Source organism: Macrotis lagotis, chromosome 7, assembly GCF_037893015.1.
Source record: "Macrotis lagotis isolate mMagLag1 chromosome 7, bilby.v1.9.chrom.fasta, whole genome shotgun sequence".
Taxonomy (NCBI): Eukaryota; Metazoa; Chordata; class Mammalia; order Peramelemorphia; family Peramelidae; genus Macrotis; species Macrotis lagotis.
The window spans coordinates 39,276,139-39,294,406 of record NC_133664.1 but is presented as its reverse complement, the minus strand read 5'-3'; the positions used below and the strand labels follow the sequence as shown (position 1 = coordinate 39,294,406).

The 18,268-nt window shown below is 39.6% G+C and overlaps 1 protein-coding gene across 1 annotated transcript in view; it reads left to right on the top strand.

Annotated features, from left to right (window-relative positions):
• MRPL3 (mitochondrial ribosomal protein L3) overlaps positions 1–14,424 on the top strand; it is a 32,641-nt gene extending 18,217 nt beyond the window's left edge. Inside the window, exons 7-10 of the mRNA XM_074195808.1 lie at positions 6,119–6,227; positions 8,761–8,838; positions 10,408–10,485; positions 14,046–14,424. Coding sequence (XP_074051909.1) covers positions 6,119–6,227; positions 8,761–8,838; positions 10,408–10,485; positions 14,046–14,201 — 421 coding nt within the window. The 3' untranslated portion in view covers positions 14,202–14,424. The remainder of the gene's footprint in view (positions 1–6,118; positions 6,228–8,760; positions 8,839–10,407; positions 10,486–14,045) is intronic.
• The last annotated feature ends 3,844 nt before the right edge of the window (positions 14,425–18,268 follow it).

Sequence of the window (18,268 nt, the reverse complement as noted above, 5' to 3'; positions counted from 1 at the left end):
TTTTCTATCTTAGGTATTTACTCATCTAAATGCTTTGAGAAGATTTAAATTCATTTCCGACAGCATGGGAGTGATTTTGCATCTTCTATATATCAAACACATTTTGATAGGAGGATTTTGATAGTAGCACTGTTACAAGACGTTGGAAAGTCATGGTCTTTGAAATATGACTTTTTATCTAGCTCCTTCCAAGTTTAACTTGAAAATTGTTGATGCAAAGGAGTCTTGCAAGATGCCCCCCCCAACCCTTTTGAGTTTAATTCCTATTCTAATAATAGCAGTGGTTCCACTGTATCCAGTTTTTCCAGTGTGCATTATCATTTGTGTCTTTACTCTGCTACTGTGGTCTGCTTCTTGTGGGGGAGTCAGGTCCCTCCCATCCAGGACTTTGGAAAATATTGGGGATCCCTTTTCCCCCTTCCCTCCCTTGTGGTATGAATCAGTGCTCTGTTAGCTCTTGGGATGAGCTTTGAATCCATGCCTGTTATATTTGTGGTCATCCACCCTTGGTATGTGGGAGGTAGGCCAGGAAGTGGGGATGGAAGGGGCAGTCCTTGATGTTCTCATGGCTGCTTATTAATTTGGAAGTTAAAATGAACCCAGAAGCCTTAACCATCTATTTTATCCATAGCATCTCTTAGCTCCTGTTGTGTTTTTTTTTGCAAGGCAATGGGGTTAAGTGACTTGCCCAAGGCCACACAGCTAGGTAATTAGTGTCTGAGGCCAGATTTGAACTCAGGTACTCCTGACTCCCGGGCCAATGCTCTATCCACTGTACCACCTAGCCTCCCCACAGCTCCTGTTTTTTAAAACTGGTCATCACTGAGTACATTTTGAATCAGGGTCAGCTGTGTGGGCCAGCTGGCTGGTAAGGGGAAACTAGGTATCAAGTACAAAGAGCCCAAAGCCTGGCTCCAGATCCTCTCCCTGGTTCAGACCTGGCCTCAGACACTTCCCGTCTTCACCATTTTTACCTTCATTTTCCTCCTCTGTAAAATGAGCTGGAAAAAAAAAGTGGTAAATCACTCCACTATCTGCCGAGAAAACCCTCAAATGAGTCAAGAAGAGTCACTCATGACTGAAAAATGACGTAACAGCAACATGTGGCCTGGCCTGGAGCAGGATTCACCACTCTTCTCTCTCTCTTCTTGAAAATATGTGGAAAACTAAAGAAAAGTGATGGGAATAAAGGTGTTTCTGCACATTTGGAAGAATCTGGGCAGTTGTGTCAGTTTTTGGTCCCCTCTGAAGTAGATTAATTTTCAGCAGTAAATGGATTTTTAAATGGAGCAAAGAGCCCTGCATTGTCATAACTTGCTGATTAAGGGATGTTTTCTATATTTGAGGAAATCTAGGGTACAGGGCAAGGGCTGTCGAGCCTTCTGAAGGCTTCAAAATGTTGGATTTGCAAGTCTTAGAAAGCCTTGAAGTCCATTAACAACTGTGATGGAAAAGAATTTCACAAATGAACCAAGAGTTCAGAGATAAAATAAAATGTTAGACAACTCTCCATCAAAGTTTTTTCCCCTAGAGATCACCTGAGCAAAACTTTTGGGGTCAGTGCATTTCAGGATCAATCAATGGTAGATTTTCTTTATTGGAAACGTGTTCTGTTGCCTGGGGGTTCACTTTTATAAAGTTTTCTGTTTGGTTTTTGTCTAAAGTTAGCATCCTCCAGCTTTGTCAGTGCTGACTATGTTGTCAGCTCTGTGTGACTTGAGCCACTTTACCTTGCCCAGATCCTCCCCTCCTCCATCAATTCAGGGGCTCCTGTCCCCCATGCGCTCACGTCCCAAGGCCCTGCCTCTCTTTCCAGCCTGGCCTCCCCAAGCCACCATTTCTGTTCCTCTGCCAGGCCACCCTCCACCTCACAGGATTCTCCTTTCTTGGCCTGCCTGCTAGAATGCCCCTCCATCTAAAAAATCAATACAGAGGCTCATAAACCCATGTTCACCCTCAGTCGAGGTGAGCATGAAGCCAAGTTTTGTTGAGGTCATTTAACCAAAGTTCTGGTGTGGAAGGGGGTCTTAATCCAAACTTATTGATGGAGTGAAGGATCAAATTTGCATAGATCGAGGGAGCTCCTACTTTGTACCAGGACCCTGATGAGCATGGGGTAGGATCTCCTAGGGTTATATTCCAGTGACGCTCCACAAACATCCCTTGGTGTCCAGCTAGTTTTCATTTTTCAGCCTGCACTGTTTTGCCCTATGTTATCATGGCTTTTGAGCCAAAATTCTCATGCTAATAAGTTCCTTACCAGATTGTTTTGTTAGCTTTTTCATTTAAGCAAAGTAAAGGTTATTATTTTATTTTTGTCTAAAGAAATGCTAAGTTCATATAATACCTGCAACACACAGAAATCAAAGGTTGTACTCTATTCTCTGTTCTCTCAAGTAAGCCAGTAATTTAGCAAGCCTGCTTTCTTAGCCTTTTGTTTAAAGTTATTTATTGAAGAGGTTTCCATTGTATGTAGTAGAACAGTTAGATTGAAAAACAGTCTGTAATTAGGCACAGATAATTAGTGTTGTTAGTGCACCACTGTCATCTTAGATCATTTAGTCTTAAAGTGAACTAAATTATCTTCTATAATTTACAGAGAAAGGAAGAAGAGAGGGGAAGGGAGCAGGGAGAGTTTTGTCAAGAGATAACTTTAGCTAAAATTACCTTGAAGATCTCTAAAGCTTTCTACCAAATATGAGGCAGGGAAAATATAGGCACATTTTTAAAACTAGTGTTTCATTTTTAGATCCAATGTAATATTTTTCCCTTAGAAAGTATCTGGGGGAGGCAACTAGGTGGCACAGTGAAGAGAGCACCGGCCCTGGAGTCAGGAGTACCTGAGTTCCAATCCGGCCTCAGACACTTAATAATTACCAAGTAGCCTTGAGAAAAAGCCACTTAACACCATTGCCTTGCAAAAACTAAAATGTGTGTGTGTGTGTGTGTGTGTGTGTGTGTGTGTGTGTGTGTGTGTGTATATATATATATATATATATATATATATATATATATATATATATAATATGTGTATATATATATGAGAGGGTGGGGTTGGGGGACCTGCCTAGCTGAGAGTTTAACACCTGGCTGCTCTGGATATCATTCTTCATTTTCAATCACTCTCTTAAATTTAATCAGGGAAGATCAATTTTATATTACGTAACTGTCAGATGCTTATCTTCACCATTTGATGGGAGGAAAAAATCATCTACTTTGGATTCTGAAGTAACAAAGGATGTATGGAATTATGCATACACTGTTATGTGGGTAATTGAGTAAAAGAAGGGTGGAAAAACAGTCTAACTTAATTCAGATGTTGGCTGGAAATTCAATAACCAAGCTACTGCTTTTGAAAAGCAGCACAATTCTTGATTTTTTCTAAACCAATATCTGTTCATTCACTAGCCTGTTTGAAGTCCTTTGCAAACATTAACATCTCCAGATTTGGGCCATCTTTGGGACTCTTTTGGTTGAACTTTGTACCAGACATAGAACAAAATATTGGCAGTTCTTGTGGGGGAACTATGCATCCCTCTTTTATATATCTAATTTGACAAATTGTCTATGCCAGCCACCACTTCTTTGACCTGGAGGCACCCCCAAAGCTGCTTCATCAGTGTGCTTATACTGGTCTCAGAATTGATGAGATACAGTATGGTGGACCAGATTACATTTGGGAAATTAGACCATGCTTTTAACCAAATTATTCTCTGATATTCTTCTTGTCTTCCCAATATTATAAACCTCCTGTGAGGCCTGACTAGGCCTCCTTCTTATTTCAGATCCTGCATGTCAGAGATCTGAAGGAACATTACACAATTACCACCTACAAGGAGTTTACATATTATTACAAATGATGCAATTATAAGACCTAAAATAGTATCTCATATGCTTCATAAATAATTGTAGATTGATTTTGAAATTTGCTTTACATGTACAATGTTAAAAGAAGCTCAGTATTTAAAATTAAATCTTTCAAAGCATATGAATTGAAATGAACATTTACTTTACAAAAAGATTCCTCATAATTCCATTCATGGGTTTCAGGTGTGATTTGATTTCAAGCAGTTTTTAATACTTTTCGTTATGAAGATCTAGAGAAAAAATTTGATTTGTACTTTCAACATTTTTACACAGTTTTCCCTCTGACAGTCTAAGTCATTTATTTGTTCTCAAAAGTCATTGCTGAGTGTAAAGAGAATTCTGTATGAAAGGTTTAAAAAGTGGTGGGGTTTTTTTTTGCATTTGAAAGTTGGATCTTGTTACCAATTTGCCTGGCATCAATAAAATGAACTTCAAAGTCCTGTTACATTTTAGAGCTTAACTCAAAACTGCTGTTCATTTTCCAGTTCTTCCATGAAATTATATCTGATTAATATGAGGATTAAGTAACTCATTAAAATCTGATAGAGTTTCATGTGCATTCAAAAAATTTAGAAATCATTGCCTTTTAAAAATAATTTCCTTGGCTTCCATTTTATTCATGAATCTATGCTATGTCAACTTCTAAAACTTAAAGAAATTCAGCTTAGCATTTTGGGTTATTATATGGATGGCCTATGTCTTAAGCTATATAGTAGCGACACCCCACATCTTGAGCAGACAATACACATGGACAGTGAGTTAGGATCAGAATTGAACAAACCAAAGGGATGGCGTCTTATTTTATTTTAGGAACTTGCAAGATTCTTTTGACCTTTCTGAAATAAAGGCTTTTAAAACTAATATTTTTGTGGCTACAATGCATGGACTATACTACTGTCTCTGAAGAATTGAGAATGGCTGGTCTTATGATGAGAAAAGTGAGGAATGGATTGTCATAGGCTATACTGTTGTTCTTGGGGTGTCATTGGGAAAAGAAAGTACCCCAGTACAGTGGGTGCATTCCCTTTAATACATTTAAAGGAGAACATGGACAAAAGCCATCGAAAATGGTGGTAGCAAATAATTGTAAGAGGAAGAATCCAAATCAGGGTATTAGAGATGCCCAGCCATGTTTTTGTGCTGTTTACTTTTAAGTACTCCGAGTTATTAAAAGCTGAGATGTCAAACACAGGGGCCCTGCAACACTCCCAAGTGTGGCTGAACCAGATTAAGCTATAATTGGGAAGTTTTAACAAATAAAAATAGAGTAAAACACAGGATGATGTTAGCGGTATGGTGTTTTTGTTATTGTTTGTTAAGTTGATTTTTTGTGAGGCGGTGGGGTTAAGTGATTTATCCAAGGACACAAAAACTTACATCTCGAGAATTTGGGACTAGATTTGAATTCGGGCCCTGCTGTCGCCAGGGCCACTGCACCACCTAGCTGCTAAGTCAGTATACCCTTAGGCAATTTGATTTAGTGGCCCTATTCTATTAGAATTTGATATCTCTGATTAAAAGTAATTTGTATTTTTTCTGCAAGCTTCCTAATACTAACTCTCCCTTCCAAATCTAGGAACTCTATAATCCTAACCTATTCCATTTCTTCTAAGTGAATATCTTAAACGACTGTGCTTTAAAAAAATGCTTTGGAAGCTCATTTTGTTCATTTTCTATTAGCATAAAAAAAACATGGCAATCTGAACATTTTTGTGTACTTGTCTTTTGAATTATGTATTTAGCAACAGTATTACATAGTTTCATATGTATACTTAAACACAACAAGAAAAAGTATAGGGAAAGAAGAAAGTGAAAAACAGTTTGAAAAATTCAAAATTCTGCGTTTCTCAAAATTTTAAAATAAAATATGAAAAACGCTGATGTTTCAGAAATACAGATACTCTTTTCTGTGCCACTATGCTTTGGTTCAATTTTGTAATCTATAAATTATCAGAATTGAGGGCCTACTCTCTGTATTTTACTTTTTACATTATATTAATGTGATGATCTTTAATAGTGAGGGGTTTTACTTTTTTCTTTTTCACACTGAATGACAATCCAGGAAAGGAGAAAATTCAATAAAAAGAGATAAGGGTGTGGAGGCTTCAGATTGATATATCTATCCTGGTCTAAATTGTTGGGTTGTTAGACTAAGGTACTGAAAGATAAAAATTTTCAGGTGTCATCCAATAAGTGAGAGAATTATGAACTTGTTTATAATGTAAACAGTCATCTTTTTGTTTGATTCCAGAATTGGTAAAGGTTTTCAAGGAGTCATGAAAAGGTGGGGATTTAAAGGACAACCTGCCAGTCATGGTCAAACCAAAACCCATAGAAGACCTGGAGCAATAGCGACTGGTGTAAGTGCAGACAGACCTTTTCTGTTTCCTATTCCCCTTTTATAACAATCATTGAGCTGCCATGGTCTCAAGTATTCATCGTTTTGTGACTAGTATCGGGTTGGGAGGAAGACCTTGGAGCATAAGAAGGTCAATGAATGGCCAACAGGGGGACTTTTGCACCTTTTCTTCCCGGTAGAGCTTGCTGGACTTTACATTCTACTGCTATAAATCTCAGGAATCTGAATTCTTTGAGTGTTTTTTTTTTGGCAAGCTAATGGGGTTAAGTGACTTGCCCAAGGTCACATGGATAGGCAATTATTAAGTGTCTGAGGCTGGATTTGAACTCGGGTCCTCCTGACTCCAGAGCCCGTGCTCTCCCCTCAGGTTTTGTTTTTGTTTGTTTTTTTAATTCTTTTTTTGTTTTTGCAGGGCTTTGGGGTTAAGTGACTTGCCCAAGGTCACACTGCTAGGCAATTATTAAGTGTCTGGGGTCAAATTTGAACTCAGGTCCTCCTGACTCTGGCTGGTGCTCTATCTACTGCACCACCTAGCAGCCCCAGTAATCTGAATTATTAAACAGATTTTATGAGGAAGTTCTAGGGTTATATTTTGTTCATTGAATTGCTGCCTCTTCAGTGAGTTTATGGTCATTTACAAAATCATAGTAATATAGGAAAAATAAAATAACCTGAAATACAGATTTATATTTAAAACTCAAAGGACCTTCAGAGAACCTTTAGTGCAGCTTCTCCTTGATGAGGAGATTGGGGATCAAGAGGAGTGACTTGTCCACAGGCAACTTTGGTTACTCTGGGCCATCTAAACTTAAAAGTTTTTATTGAAACATTAGACAGCTTGGCCATTTTAGTAAGAGTTCAGTGGTAGCTCAGCTTCATTTACTAAAGCATTTAGTAATCCCACAGGGGGCCACACTTTGGACAACCCTGGGTTAGTGGGTAGAGGTCATGACCACATCTTCTCCACCCTCCCAGGGAGTTAGAGGGCCAGTGGAGCAGAGTGTGTCCTGGAGGACCACTGGCAACCTCAGTTGAGTGACGCCCCCCCCTTCCAAGAGGAGGGGGAGATTTGGGGACGACGTGAACCTTGGGATTTCCCATGCTCTGAAGGGTCATCACTGCCAGCAATGGGGAGGAAGCAAGGAAACTTCCTAAGCATTTGCCAGCAGCTCAAGTATAAGGGCTAGAAGAAGGCTCCAGTTGCCCTGAGAGGTGTGACCTCAGACAGGAGGAAAAGGGAGCAAATCAGCATAGAGCGTGAGGGTGCAGGAGATATTACAACAGCCCATGGGTCCAAAATGGGTTGAGAGCAAGTGAGAACTCCTGTAAGCCAGGGCTCCATGGAGGCCTCAGGAGCAATGGAAATTTGGTTGTCTGCAGACACGGAGTCTTCCTCCATCAGCTGAAGCACTTCATCTGTTCCATATCATCTGTTGAATTATATTGGGATGTGAACAAAGTCACACATGAAAATCAGCTGGTAGGAAGGTGTCCCCCTTGGTCTTTTCACTTCTGAGACAAGGAGTGATCAATTGATCTCTTCTAAAAGTATGCAGCTAATACTCTGAAGAATTTGGTGCATGACATTTTAGACTTTTTTAAATCTAGATTACTTTGGTTCAGATCTGTGATTTTACCAGTATAGGAAATTCCCCAGATGGAAAATTCCTTAGGCTGTTAGGTGACTGCCCATGAGTAGAGCTAGATTGTGTTGATGTGGGCAGACCTCGAGGTCAGCCCCTTCCCTCCTGTTACAGCAGCTACCTCTGGGGAGACTTTGGGGCAGGAGCTGTTAAGTGCCGAATCTCTGAAGATGTGCTCGCATGGTCTTATCTTGGAGTCCCCTTTCTGAATTTATTAACATCTGAAGACATTTTTTTGTCTTGAGAATCCCATGTGCTGCTGGGGAGCTTCTGCCATACTTCTGTGTGAGAGGCCTCCATCCATCATTAGAATCAAACTGGCCTTGGTGGGGGGGAGCTCTTACATTGTATGAATTAGATATTACCAGGACCAGACAAACACAGTCATTATCCTGCTAACTGATTCTGTCTTTTAATCACCCCCGGCCTCAGGAAAAAAAAAAACATCAGAAGAATGGTTGAGAGAATTGTGGCCATTCAGAGAAAGAGAGAGATCCTGGTGCACCAGTGTGATAGAAGAAAACTGTTCTGAATGCTTCTGTTAGGGACTGCATGATAGGAAGGGCCTTTTATTTTTCTTTATTAGTTTTTCCTAAGTGCCTAGTTGTGTGTACTATGTGTTGTGCACCTTGGTATGCAAGTATAGGTTGAGCTATTGCAGACCAGTCAGTCAGTGACCTCTTTAGGCAAGTCTCTTCCCTGCCTCATTCAGTTTTTGTCTTGTCAGTCTAGTTTAGAAAATAATCCTTTTAGACAAAGTATATGTTGAACCAATATCTAAGTATTACACAAAATAAGGGTTCAAAGCCTGTTTAATGTCTTTTGGTGTAGTGGATTTTAAAATGTAATTAATGCCTTTAGAAATTCAGCTTTTCCTTTTTTTCCTTACAGGACATTGCCAGAGTCTGGCCTGGAAAGAAAATGCCTGGTAAAATGGGTAACATATATCGAACAGAATTTGGATTAAAGGTGGGTTTTAGCTGGGCAAAGAAAATAATTTCTGAGAACATTTTCACTAAGCAGAAAGTTGCCAAGATACATTTCATATCTACCCATGAGTGGTTCTAGTAGTAGTTTTTATTTTTGAAAGTAGTACCCCAAATACTGCTTTTTATTTATGAAAAAGTGCTTAAGTCTGAAGAATCTAGCATTTTTAAAAGGGTTTTTAGCTTAAGAGAGTTGTGTGTGTGTGTGTGTGTGCGCACATATATAGATAAATCTAAATGTTTGCCTCTACTTTGTAGTTGTATTCAATTGGCAAATTTTTTATGCCTTAAAGATAGCAGAAATAATTCATTAACACTATCACCTAAATGATATAGATTATAGTTGGATCTCCTGGCAAAACATGTAGGTTTCCTTGCATTAAAGCGTGAATAAGTCCATAGAAATGCCCCACCCATCCCCAAGTAGAACTCAGAATATACAAGTTCAGTTGTTTTGACAATTAGAGTTCTAACCTGGTAAAAGTCAGAAGTTGATTAGTTTTCTGTTTATATTGAAGTTTTTCAACTTATGCAAAGAATATCTAATTATTCTAACAGAGTTCATAAACAAATTTTAATTTCATTTCATTATCTTGTAAATCAACCTCACTTTTCATGAATAGTGATCCTGAGTATTGGTGTTATGATTAAGTTTCCAAAGAAAATCTCAAGTCAGTTTCAAAGCTGTTGATCATTAAATGCCACTTTTGTGACTTTGAGCAAGGAACAAGTTCTCTGAGCCAACCATTCTTTCATCTATAAGGAGAAGAATTTAAGTAGATTCCAGGTGATCTCTAATTTTCCATCCGGCTCCAAATCTTCACTTATACAACTGGTTGTAGACCTGGAAGTTGGCTTGCAGAACCCTAAGCATGTTACATTTATTTTGTGATGAAATAATTTTCCTATCTAAATTAAGTTTAATGAACTAGTTCTCCTCTAAGGAGATAAAAGTGATCCTCATCCTCCCCTGGTTTTTTAAAAAGAGTCACAATGAAATGAGCTTTATGTCATTGAAAGAAACCAGGGGGTGGCTAGGTACACAGTGGATAGAGCACCAGCCCTGGAGTCAGGAGGACCTGAGTTCAAATCTGGCCTCAGACACTTACTAATTACCTAGCTGTGTGGCCTTGGGCAAGCAACTTAACCCCTTTTGCCTTGCAAAAAAAAAATAATAATAATAAATAAATATAATTGGGAAATATTAAAAAAAAAAGAAACCAGGAAAATTGAGTCTCAGCCTCAATCATTTAAAACAAGATTTTATTTTCCAATCAGAGTAGAGACATGATTTGCTGTTTGATAATATTCCTAATATCTTCCTGAATAATTTCAAGAATATTTGAATACCAGCTTTGTAATCATTGATAGTGCCAGGGTCCAATACCAAATAAAACAGATAATGGTTATTTTAACATGATTTACAGTATCTGTAAGATATATTCTATTGCTATATTTTGTGGCATTTTGTATTATAAAGCTCCTGTTTGATTGTAGAAAGCAGCTTTCAAAATTATATAATTGAAACTTGAATTTTCATTTTCTATCGTAGGTGTGGAGGATAAACACAAAACACAATATCATCTATGTGAATGGCTCTGTGCCTGGCCATAGGAATTGCTTAGTAAAGGTGGGGAACATTTTTTCTCTCTGGGTTTAACTATATGTGATCCAAAGTTGGATACTTTGAGTGAGAGTGACTGTCCAGAAACAGCTGTTGGTCCAGACTTGACCCACAGGCCTTGGTGAACTGTTTGCCTTTTCTGGTATTCTCATATCTTTTCTCAGTGCAGGTGTTCACATTATAAAGGAGTAAGGTTTCTACCAATTCTCCAAGTCTCTTCCATTTACCCATGGTCCTGATTTTTCCCACCTTTGCATTTAAGTGGTCACACATGTCTGAGGGTCTTATCAGGTTTGTCATAGAACTACTCTACTACTCAGAGCTACAGTTAGTATATAAGCCTGAATTATGTGGCAGTCCTTGAACATTCTGCAAGATGTGATAACTCCATGTCCCATGAAATAACCACCTCTTGTGCCTCAGAGCCTAGACCCCTCCTCCTGGTTAGAGTTGGATTTGATAATAAGTAGACTGTTGTAAGTAGACTCTTACTTACAGTCCCTAGATGAAGACCTCACATTCATTGAAGTTTGTACTAGTCTAGAAACCAAGATTGTTACCCCTACTTCTCCTTTCCTGGCTCCTCTAATAATAAAAGAGAAAAAAGATGCAGAGGACCATTTATCTTACCTTTATTTCCTGAGTTTCCATGACCCTCTTCCCCCAGAAAAGAATTTCATCACATATTGATGGTGTGGCTCTCTTGGGTTGGGGAGGTGGTTCTTCAGAAAAAATGAAGGGGGGGTGCGGCTAGGTGGCGTAGTGGATAAAGCACGGGCCCTGGAGTCGGGAGTACCTGGGTTCAAATCCGGTCTCAGACACTTAATAATGACCTAGCTGTGTGGCCTTGGGAAAGCCACTTAACCCCATTTGCCTTGCAAAAAAAAAAAAAAAACCCAAAAAAATGAAGAGGGGCATGGGAGCCCACACCTGAAATCCCTGTTCTCAAGAGGCTGCTGGGGCTAAAGCCAGTTATGTGTCTGTACCACATCCAACATAGCTGTGGTGTACAGGAGGAACCAAGAAGAAAGAAGGGACTAGGCCCAAAGGTACATACAGAAGGGGTGGTCTCCCATCAGCCACTGGGAGAAAGGAGAGAAGGAAGGAGAACTTCAGAAGGGGGGAGGTAAAGACAAGGGGAGAAGAAAGAGGGAGTTCACTTAGAATGGTGTCAGTCTTCTCAGTGAAGTAAGGTTTTCTGCCTAGGAGGTGAGTGTGGAAGGGAATGGATACTTGGGAGTAACAGGGAGATTTGGTGTGAGAGCCTCCCTAGGGATGACTTAATTGGATTGGGGAAATGGGTGGGTTCAGTTCTCTCCTATGATGATGCCGCACTAGCCGGCTCCTCATCACCTTACTGAAGCCCTCAAGAGACCTTGCAAATGTAGAATATTCAAAAGAGAACTCATGCCCCCAAACCCATCTCTTTTCCAAACTTCTCGAAGACATCATCTCCCACATTCATGGTTTGAATATTCTCAACTCCACCCCCTACCCTGTATCTCCAGAACTTTATAGATCTCATTGTTTCTACCCCCACAACATCCTTCATCTGACCCCTGCTTTGTGCTCACACAGCCACCACCAGATCCCAGACCTTCCCCACCTCGTAACCTGGACCAATTCACTCCCTATAGTCTTGGAAATAATGGATCTCCTCTGGTTAGCCTTTGAAGCCCTGGCCTCCACCTGTCTCTGTCACACACACACACACACACACGTTCTTTTCTTGTCTGTCTTGGCTGTCCTGGGCTCTGAGGAATCAGCTGTTATTGTACCTTGCCTGTTTCTGGGCCCATTGCCAGGCCCTATCACAATGTGGACCTTCAACACAAGCATTGGTGCCCCTTGGTTTGTCTCTCCCTCTTAGAACAGCTGTGTTTCATGCTCTAAGAGACTTAGTTATAGCCTAGGTTAATGAGAGTATATTGGATTTTATTGTTGGATATTTGTGCCTGTTTTCTAACTTGGAGTAAAAATCCATAATGAGGTGGGGAGGGCGAGGAGAGCTTTGATCAGACTGACTGAACTCTTACTCTGGCAACCTTAGGACTAGCTCAACCTAGTTCACAAGTTGACTCCTTAGAAATTGTTCAACTGTGTAGTCTGGTAGCATCATTCCTTTGGGAAATGTATCATACAAGCTTTAGAATCTTTTAACCTTATTAAGTATAAGACTTTTATTGAAATTAAATTCAAGTTGAGTGAAAAAAGAAAAGTAGCTTAAATTATTTTGATAATTTCATGAACAATTTTAAATTAAAGAGAATAAAATATTTTTTTCTATAGGTATGGCAGCTGTGTACTTATTTCAACCAAGTTATTCATTTTCTTATTGCCAAAATGGTCATACCTCAATTTTCTCTGTGTGTGTATAATTTATATGTAATCTTAAAATTTCTTGCTGAAAGAAGACTATAGAATTGAGTCAAATGCTGTTGAGAAATCAGGGGGGGTTTCCTCCAAAAATAGTGCCAACATAGCATAGCAGTATTTTTACTGTAACTTCGTGTTCTGTGAATTACCAGGCTAACATCAGGATATCAGAGAATAATTAAGAAATCACCTACAGGGAAGGGAAGGGCCAAGGACAGAGGCAATTGTGCTAGCACTTAAGAATTATTTCATCTCCACAACCAATCCCATGAAGTAAGGAGCTGTTTGAATCTCTGTTTTACAGTGAGAAGAAATTGAGGCAGAGGTTAAGTGGCATGCCCAGAGCTTCAGCTAGGAAGTATCTAAAGCTGGTTATGATTATTTAGTAGGATAAGTATTAATAGAACTGTGTATCACCGTTACGGAATGACCTGTATTTAGATTCAAAAGAGAATGAGTTACAAAACATTCTTATACTGATTATATCTTAGACTCACATTTCTGATTTTATTTTATGATTTAGGATGAGATGCATAGTTTCATTTCTCAGCTTCACACAATAGCCTTCTTTCAATTTGCAAAGATTAAAATTTAAGGGGCTTTTAGGTCAGAATTGACTCCTTCCTCTCCAAAACTCTTGAATATAATAGGCATTTAAAATTTGCTTTTTAAAAGTGCTGGCTGGCACTGTGGATAGATGCTAGGCCTGGAGTCAAGAAGACCCAAGTTCAAATTTGGCCTCAGATACTCCTAAATTGTGTGATCTTGAGAAATTCACTTGACCTTGTTTGCCTCAGTTTCCTCATCTGTAAAACAAGCAGGAGAAAGAAATAGATACCATGTTGGTCTTTTTGCCCCACCTCTGAAAAACAACACAAACCCAAATGGGATCATGAAGAATCAAACAAAACTAAAAACGTCTGAACAAATTTTTTAGTGAATAAATTTTGTACATAAAGTGCCACTGCAAGTGGTAGTTTTGTATTTAAAAATTCATTTTAATTATAGCTTCAACAAAGGGTTAATAGTGTGATGTAAGTTAGCAAATGATGAAGCAAGTAGAGGGCATGGACAAATGTCTTTTTTCTCTCAAACATAAATGAGATGAGAGGTTGTTTAGTTTTATTTAATTCTTAGAACACTCAACAATTTAGTAACAGCACTGATTCAAACATTACTTCTTTTCCTAGATCCGGGATTCTGCCCTGCCTACCCATAAAGACTTTGCCAAAAATTTGCCATTCCCTACCTATTTTCCTGATAGTGATGCCGGAGAGGAACTACCAGAAGATTTATTCGCTGAAGAGGTTTTTCAACCCACGGACCCTTCTATCGTCTATTCTTAACATCCCTGTCCATGGGGAGCTCTCTCCTTTTCAGTGGACGGCACAGAGCCAGCCGCACTCCCCTTTTCTGACTATCCCCCAGAAGCACATGGGGCTTTTATGTGGAGGGGATGACCAGTTCAACCCAGGACTTTTAAATCATGCTGTTAAAGAGAATTGATTTATGGTGGGATTTTAAGCAAGGAAGCAGTTTGTATATTAAATCTTTTTGTTTTTATAATAATGTTGTGGACTTCATTCTCTCTTTATCAAATAGATCCAGTTATAGTAATCCTTTTTTCAGAGCTGAATTCCATTTAGTCTGTTTTTCTCCTATACATAAAGATTATAGTAATGAGGTAATAAAATTAGGACTGGCCCTGCCTACCACGATCCAGTTTACTCATATAGAGAATCTCCCTGAATTGTTGGGTGATGACCCACAATGGCCTGGGACCCTGCTGCAGGTTCTGGCAGGGAGAAAAATGATCATATTCAGTCTGAAAGATCCAGCACTCACTTTGAAGTGGGGATTGTAGTTTTTAAAACCACTCCCCAAAGGAGCCTCTGCTTATTTGTCTTGTCCCACCATAGCAATTCCAGCTTCTCTGTCCATATCAGTTACCGGAGCACCTTCATTTTAAGAGGAATTCTACTAGGTCCTGGAACAGATCCAGTTTAGCCGAGACAAACTCTGCTTTGATGGTCTCTGAGAAACAGAAAGGCATCCCTGGGATTCAGTGTTTACCCAGGAAGGGCCTTGTGAAGTTCTGAGGAGGAATTAATATTGAAATGTTTTGGGCAACTAGGTGGTGCAGTGGAAAGAACACCAGCCTTGGAATAGGGAGGATGGGAATTCGAACCCAGACTCAGATGCTTGATATCACTAGTTGTGTGACCTTGGGCAAGTCACTTAACCTGGATTGCCTCACACCCAGGGCCATCTCCAGTCAGCCTGATCCACGTCTGGCCACTGGACCCAGATGGCTCTGAAGGAGAGTGAGGCTGGGGACTTACAGCCCACCCTCATCAAATCTAATTCAGTTGTGGGTCATGGCATCACCTCCCTGATGTTATGGTCTTCTTTGAGAACAAAGGACAAATATCCTCTCCCAGGGCTCATGGAGCTTCTGCATCAGCAGCTGTGACAGAGTTCAGCTTCAAGGGATGATGAGGTAGGAGGCTCGAAGACAAGACTCAAGGGCAAGCTCTTAACAGACTATGTTCTAGTTTTATTAAAATATGAGTCAAGATTGAAAATGTTGCAGTGGCACCAGATTCCAGCCATCCTTGAATGTTATGCATTAACTTTGAGCAGGGATAAGAAGTGCCCAGGAAGGTTCTGTTTGGTAGATAGAGAAGAAATCCGCAATAGCGTGATAATTTAGCAGCTCCAAAAGAGTGGGAAAAGTTCATTAGAAGTCTTTTGGGAAGCTCCGGGCTAGAATTGTTATTGTAGATGCAAGAGGGGTGAGAAAATGAAGATGAGTACATATCAAATAAGGCTGTGCTGGTTAACGCTATATCAGCTGTCACATCATTAGTAAGTGTGCAGACCCACAAAGCTAGCCCCTCAAATCCAAAGAGTACCATGGCCCATGGCCCCTTTGAATCCATTCCCCATGGAGTAAAGCTGCTTCACTGTCTGGGGATTGGATGGAGAGAAGTTCCATTACTCCTGGAGCATCACTTAGATTCCTACACCAGTCACATCCTTTATTATGGTGGAAAAGCTTTCAGGGGTTTCTTAGGCAAGTCGGGTCTTAACTGGCAAACTGGCAAGTCATTTCCAATGTCTTTTCTAAGAAAATTCCAAATAGAGTCACAAAACAATAATAAATTGGTGAATATATAGTTTTAGTTAATAGCAGCCTCTTTATGGACCATGGGAAATATCCAAAATCCAGGTTATTCTGCTTATCCAGACTTCTATACACCATTTGTTTTTAGGCTTTTGCAAGGCAAATGGGGTTAAGTAGCTTGCCCAAGGCCACACAGCTACCTAGCTAATTATTAAGTGTCTGAGACCGGATTTGAACCCAGGTACTCCTGACTCCAAGGCCAGTGCTTTATCCACTACGCCACCTAGCCACCCCTATACACCATTTAAGATTAATTTAACCCAATTTTAAATGGAATGGGACCCCCATATATAATTGATGCAGAAAGGTTCTCTTTTTAGTGCTTTTTTCCCTTTTTTTCTTTTTGCAAGGCAATGGGGTTAAGTGACATGCCCAAGGCCACACAGCTAGGTAATTATTAAGTGTCTGAGGTCACATTTGAACTCAGGTCCTCCTGACTCCAGGGCCGGCGCTCTATCCACTGTACTACCTAGCCACCCCACAGAGAGGTTTTCAATTGGCCTATTGTATAGTTTTAATAAAGTCCTTGTTCCTAAAAGATACTCATCTTTAGAAGGTTATCTGCCTCTTGCTGCTCTCTGTGAATGACTTAAAATATTTATTTCTCCTATAGATTCAAAATGTGTTGTTGCCTACCTCTGTTCCTAAAATTAGCTGCAGATCATAGGAATTTAATGACCTAAGAAGCTCAGGGAATGTGCTGAGAGAGGACATCAGAAAAAGTTTGACCGTAGGAAAAATGAGATCTCTGCCTAAAGTCCTATCTTTGGAGTAGCATAAGAGATCCTGGCAGCTTGGGGCAGGGTGGGCGTTGACTTTAAAGTCAATGACCAGACCAAAGCAATTTTCCCCCTTAACCCTAGTTGGCACATTACCTTATGTTTAGTATGCTCTTCTCTGCCATTTCAAATGATGAAACAACTATATTTTCAAATCAGTAAAATTCAATAAGAGACAAGTACTATTAATAAGAATCAACCACAAGAGTTTGTGGGTTTTTTTTTTTAGGAAACCAGTCTGACTCCCACAACTAATTAAAAATCAATTATCAAGGGTCTGCTTGGTCACCTGGCCAACAAAATGGAGGACTAGACATTATTTCCAATCCTCCCAAACTCTCATAAGAGAAATTGTGCTGAAGATAGATGGATAGTCTAAGGCACTAAGTATCCCTAAAAAGTAAAAACCCTATGAGTTAATAACTAATATTTACTCGGAGCACCCCTCTCAAGCTGCTGGCAGCAAGGTGGCACTAGCCACCTGACCCTACAAAGGTCTTACAGCAGGGCATGACTCCACATTCCAATGCCACCACCCCCTTTCCCATTGCCAGAGAAACCCAAACTTAAAAGGTAGGAATTTTGCTGAGATAGCTCAGCCAGAGTGAAGGCACAGAGGAAATAGAGAATTCTTCTAGAGTCACCTTAAAAATGCCAAGAATTTGCCCAGACTGCAAAGGGATCCATAGATCATCCCACCCCCCCATATAGTCTTAGTTTGCCCCCCCAACCCATTTTTTTCCTGCTGTCCCTTACCAGTGATGATTGTTCCTATGGGTGAAGAAAGTTATTCTAAAAGGGAAACAAGAATCTTATAATGAATATTATCTGAAAGATTCTGGTGCTTAAAAAAGAGGACATTAATCTTGCCTCAAAAAAAGAGGAATCACAGCTCCTGAAGACAATAGACACCCAAAAGAGAGGGGAGGGCATGGACCCAGGAAAGAGATTTGAAGGTAGATTGGAGAAGTTACCAAGAGGAGGGCAAAGGTCAGTAATGAATTGCATCAAAATCCTCTCTATCAACCTACATGAAGTGGCACTTTTCTAAGAGTAAGGGACAACAGAAAAAAATGGGTTGGGGGGCGCAAACTGTAAGACTATAATATTATTTAGAAATTATTTAGAAGGGTAACTCAACTTTTAATTTCATAAGAACTAAGACAACTAAATGAGTTTAAGAACTTTGAATCAAAGAATAAGTCTGCAAAAGATAGAAAAGAAATAAAAAAGAGAGCAAAGGTAGTGGGACAGAAATATACTAGAAAAAACTACAGAAAGTTAAATTATATGAAAACAAATCATTAAAGGAAATTGAAGGAGAGGAGTAAAAAGATTCTGTTTCACTATATGAAAGTGAGGGAAGAAAAAAGGGCAGAATTAACTAACCAGATAAAGCAAAAAAGAAATATTAGCAAAAAGTCTAGAGGAAAAAGGTAGCATGGGG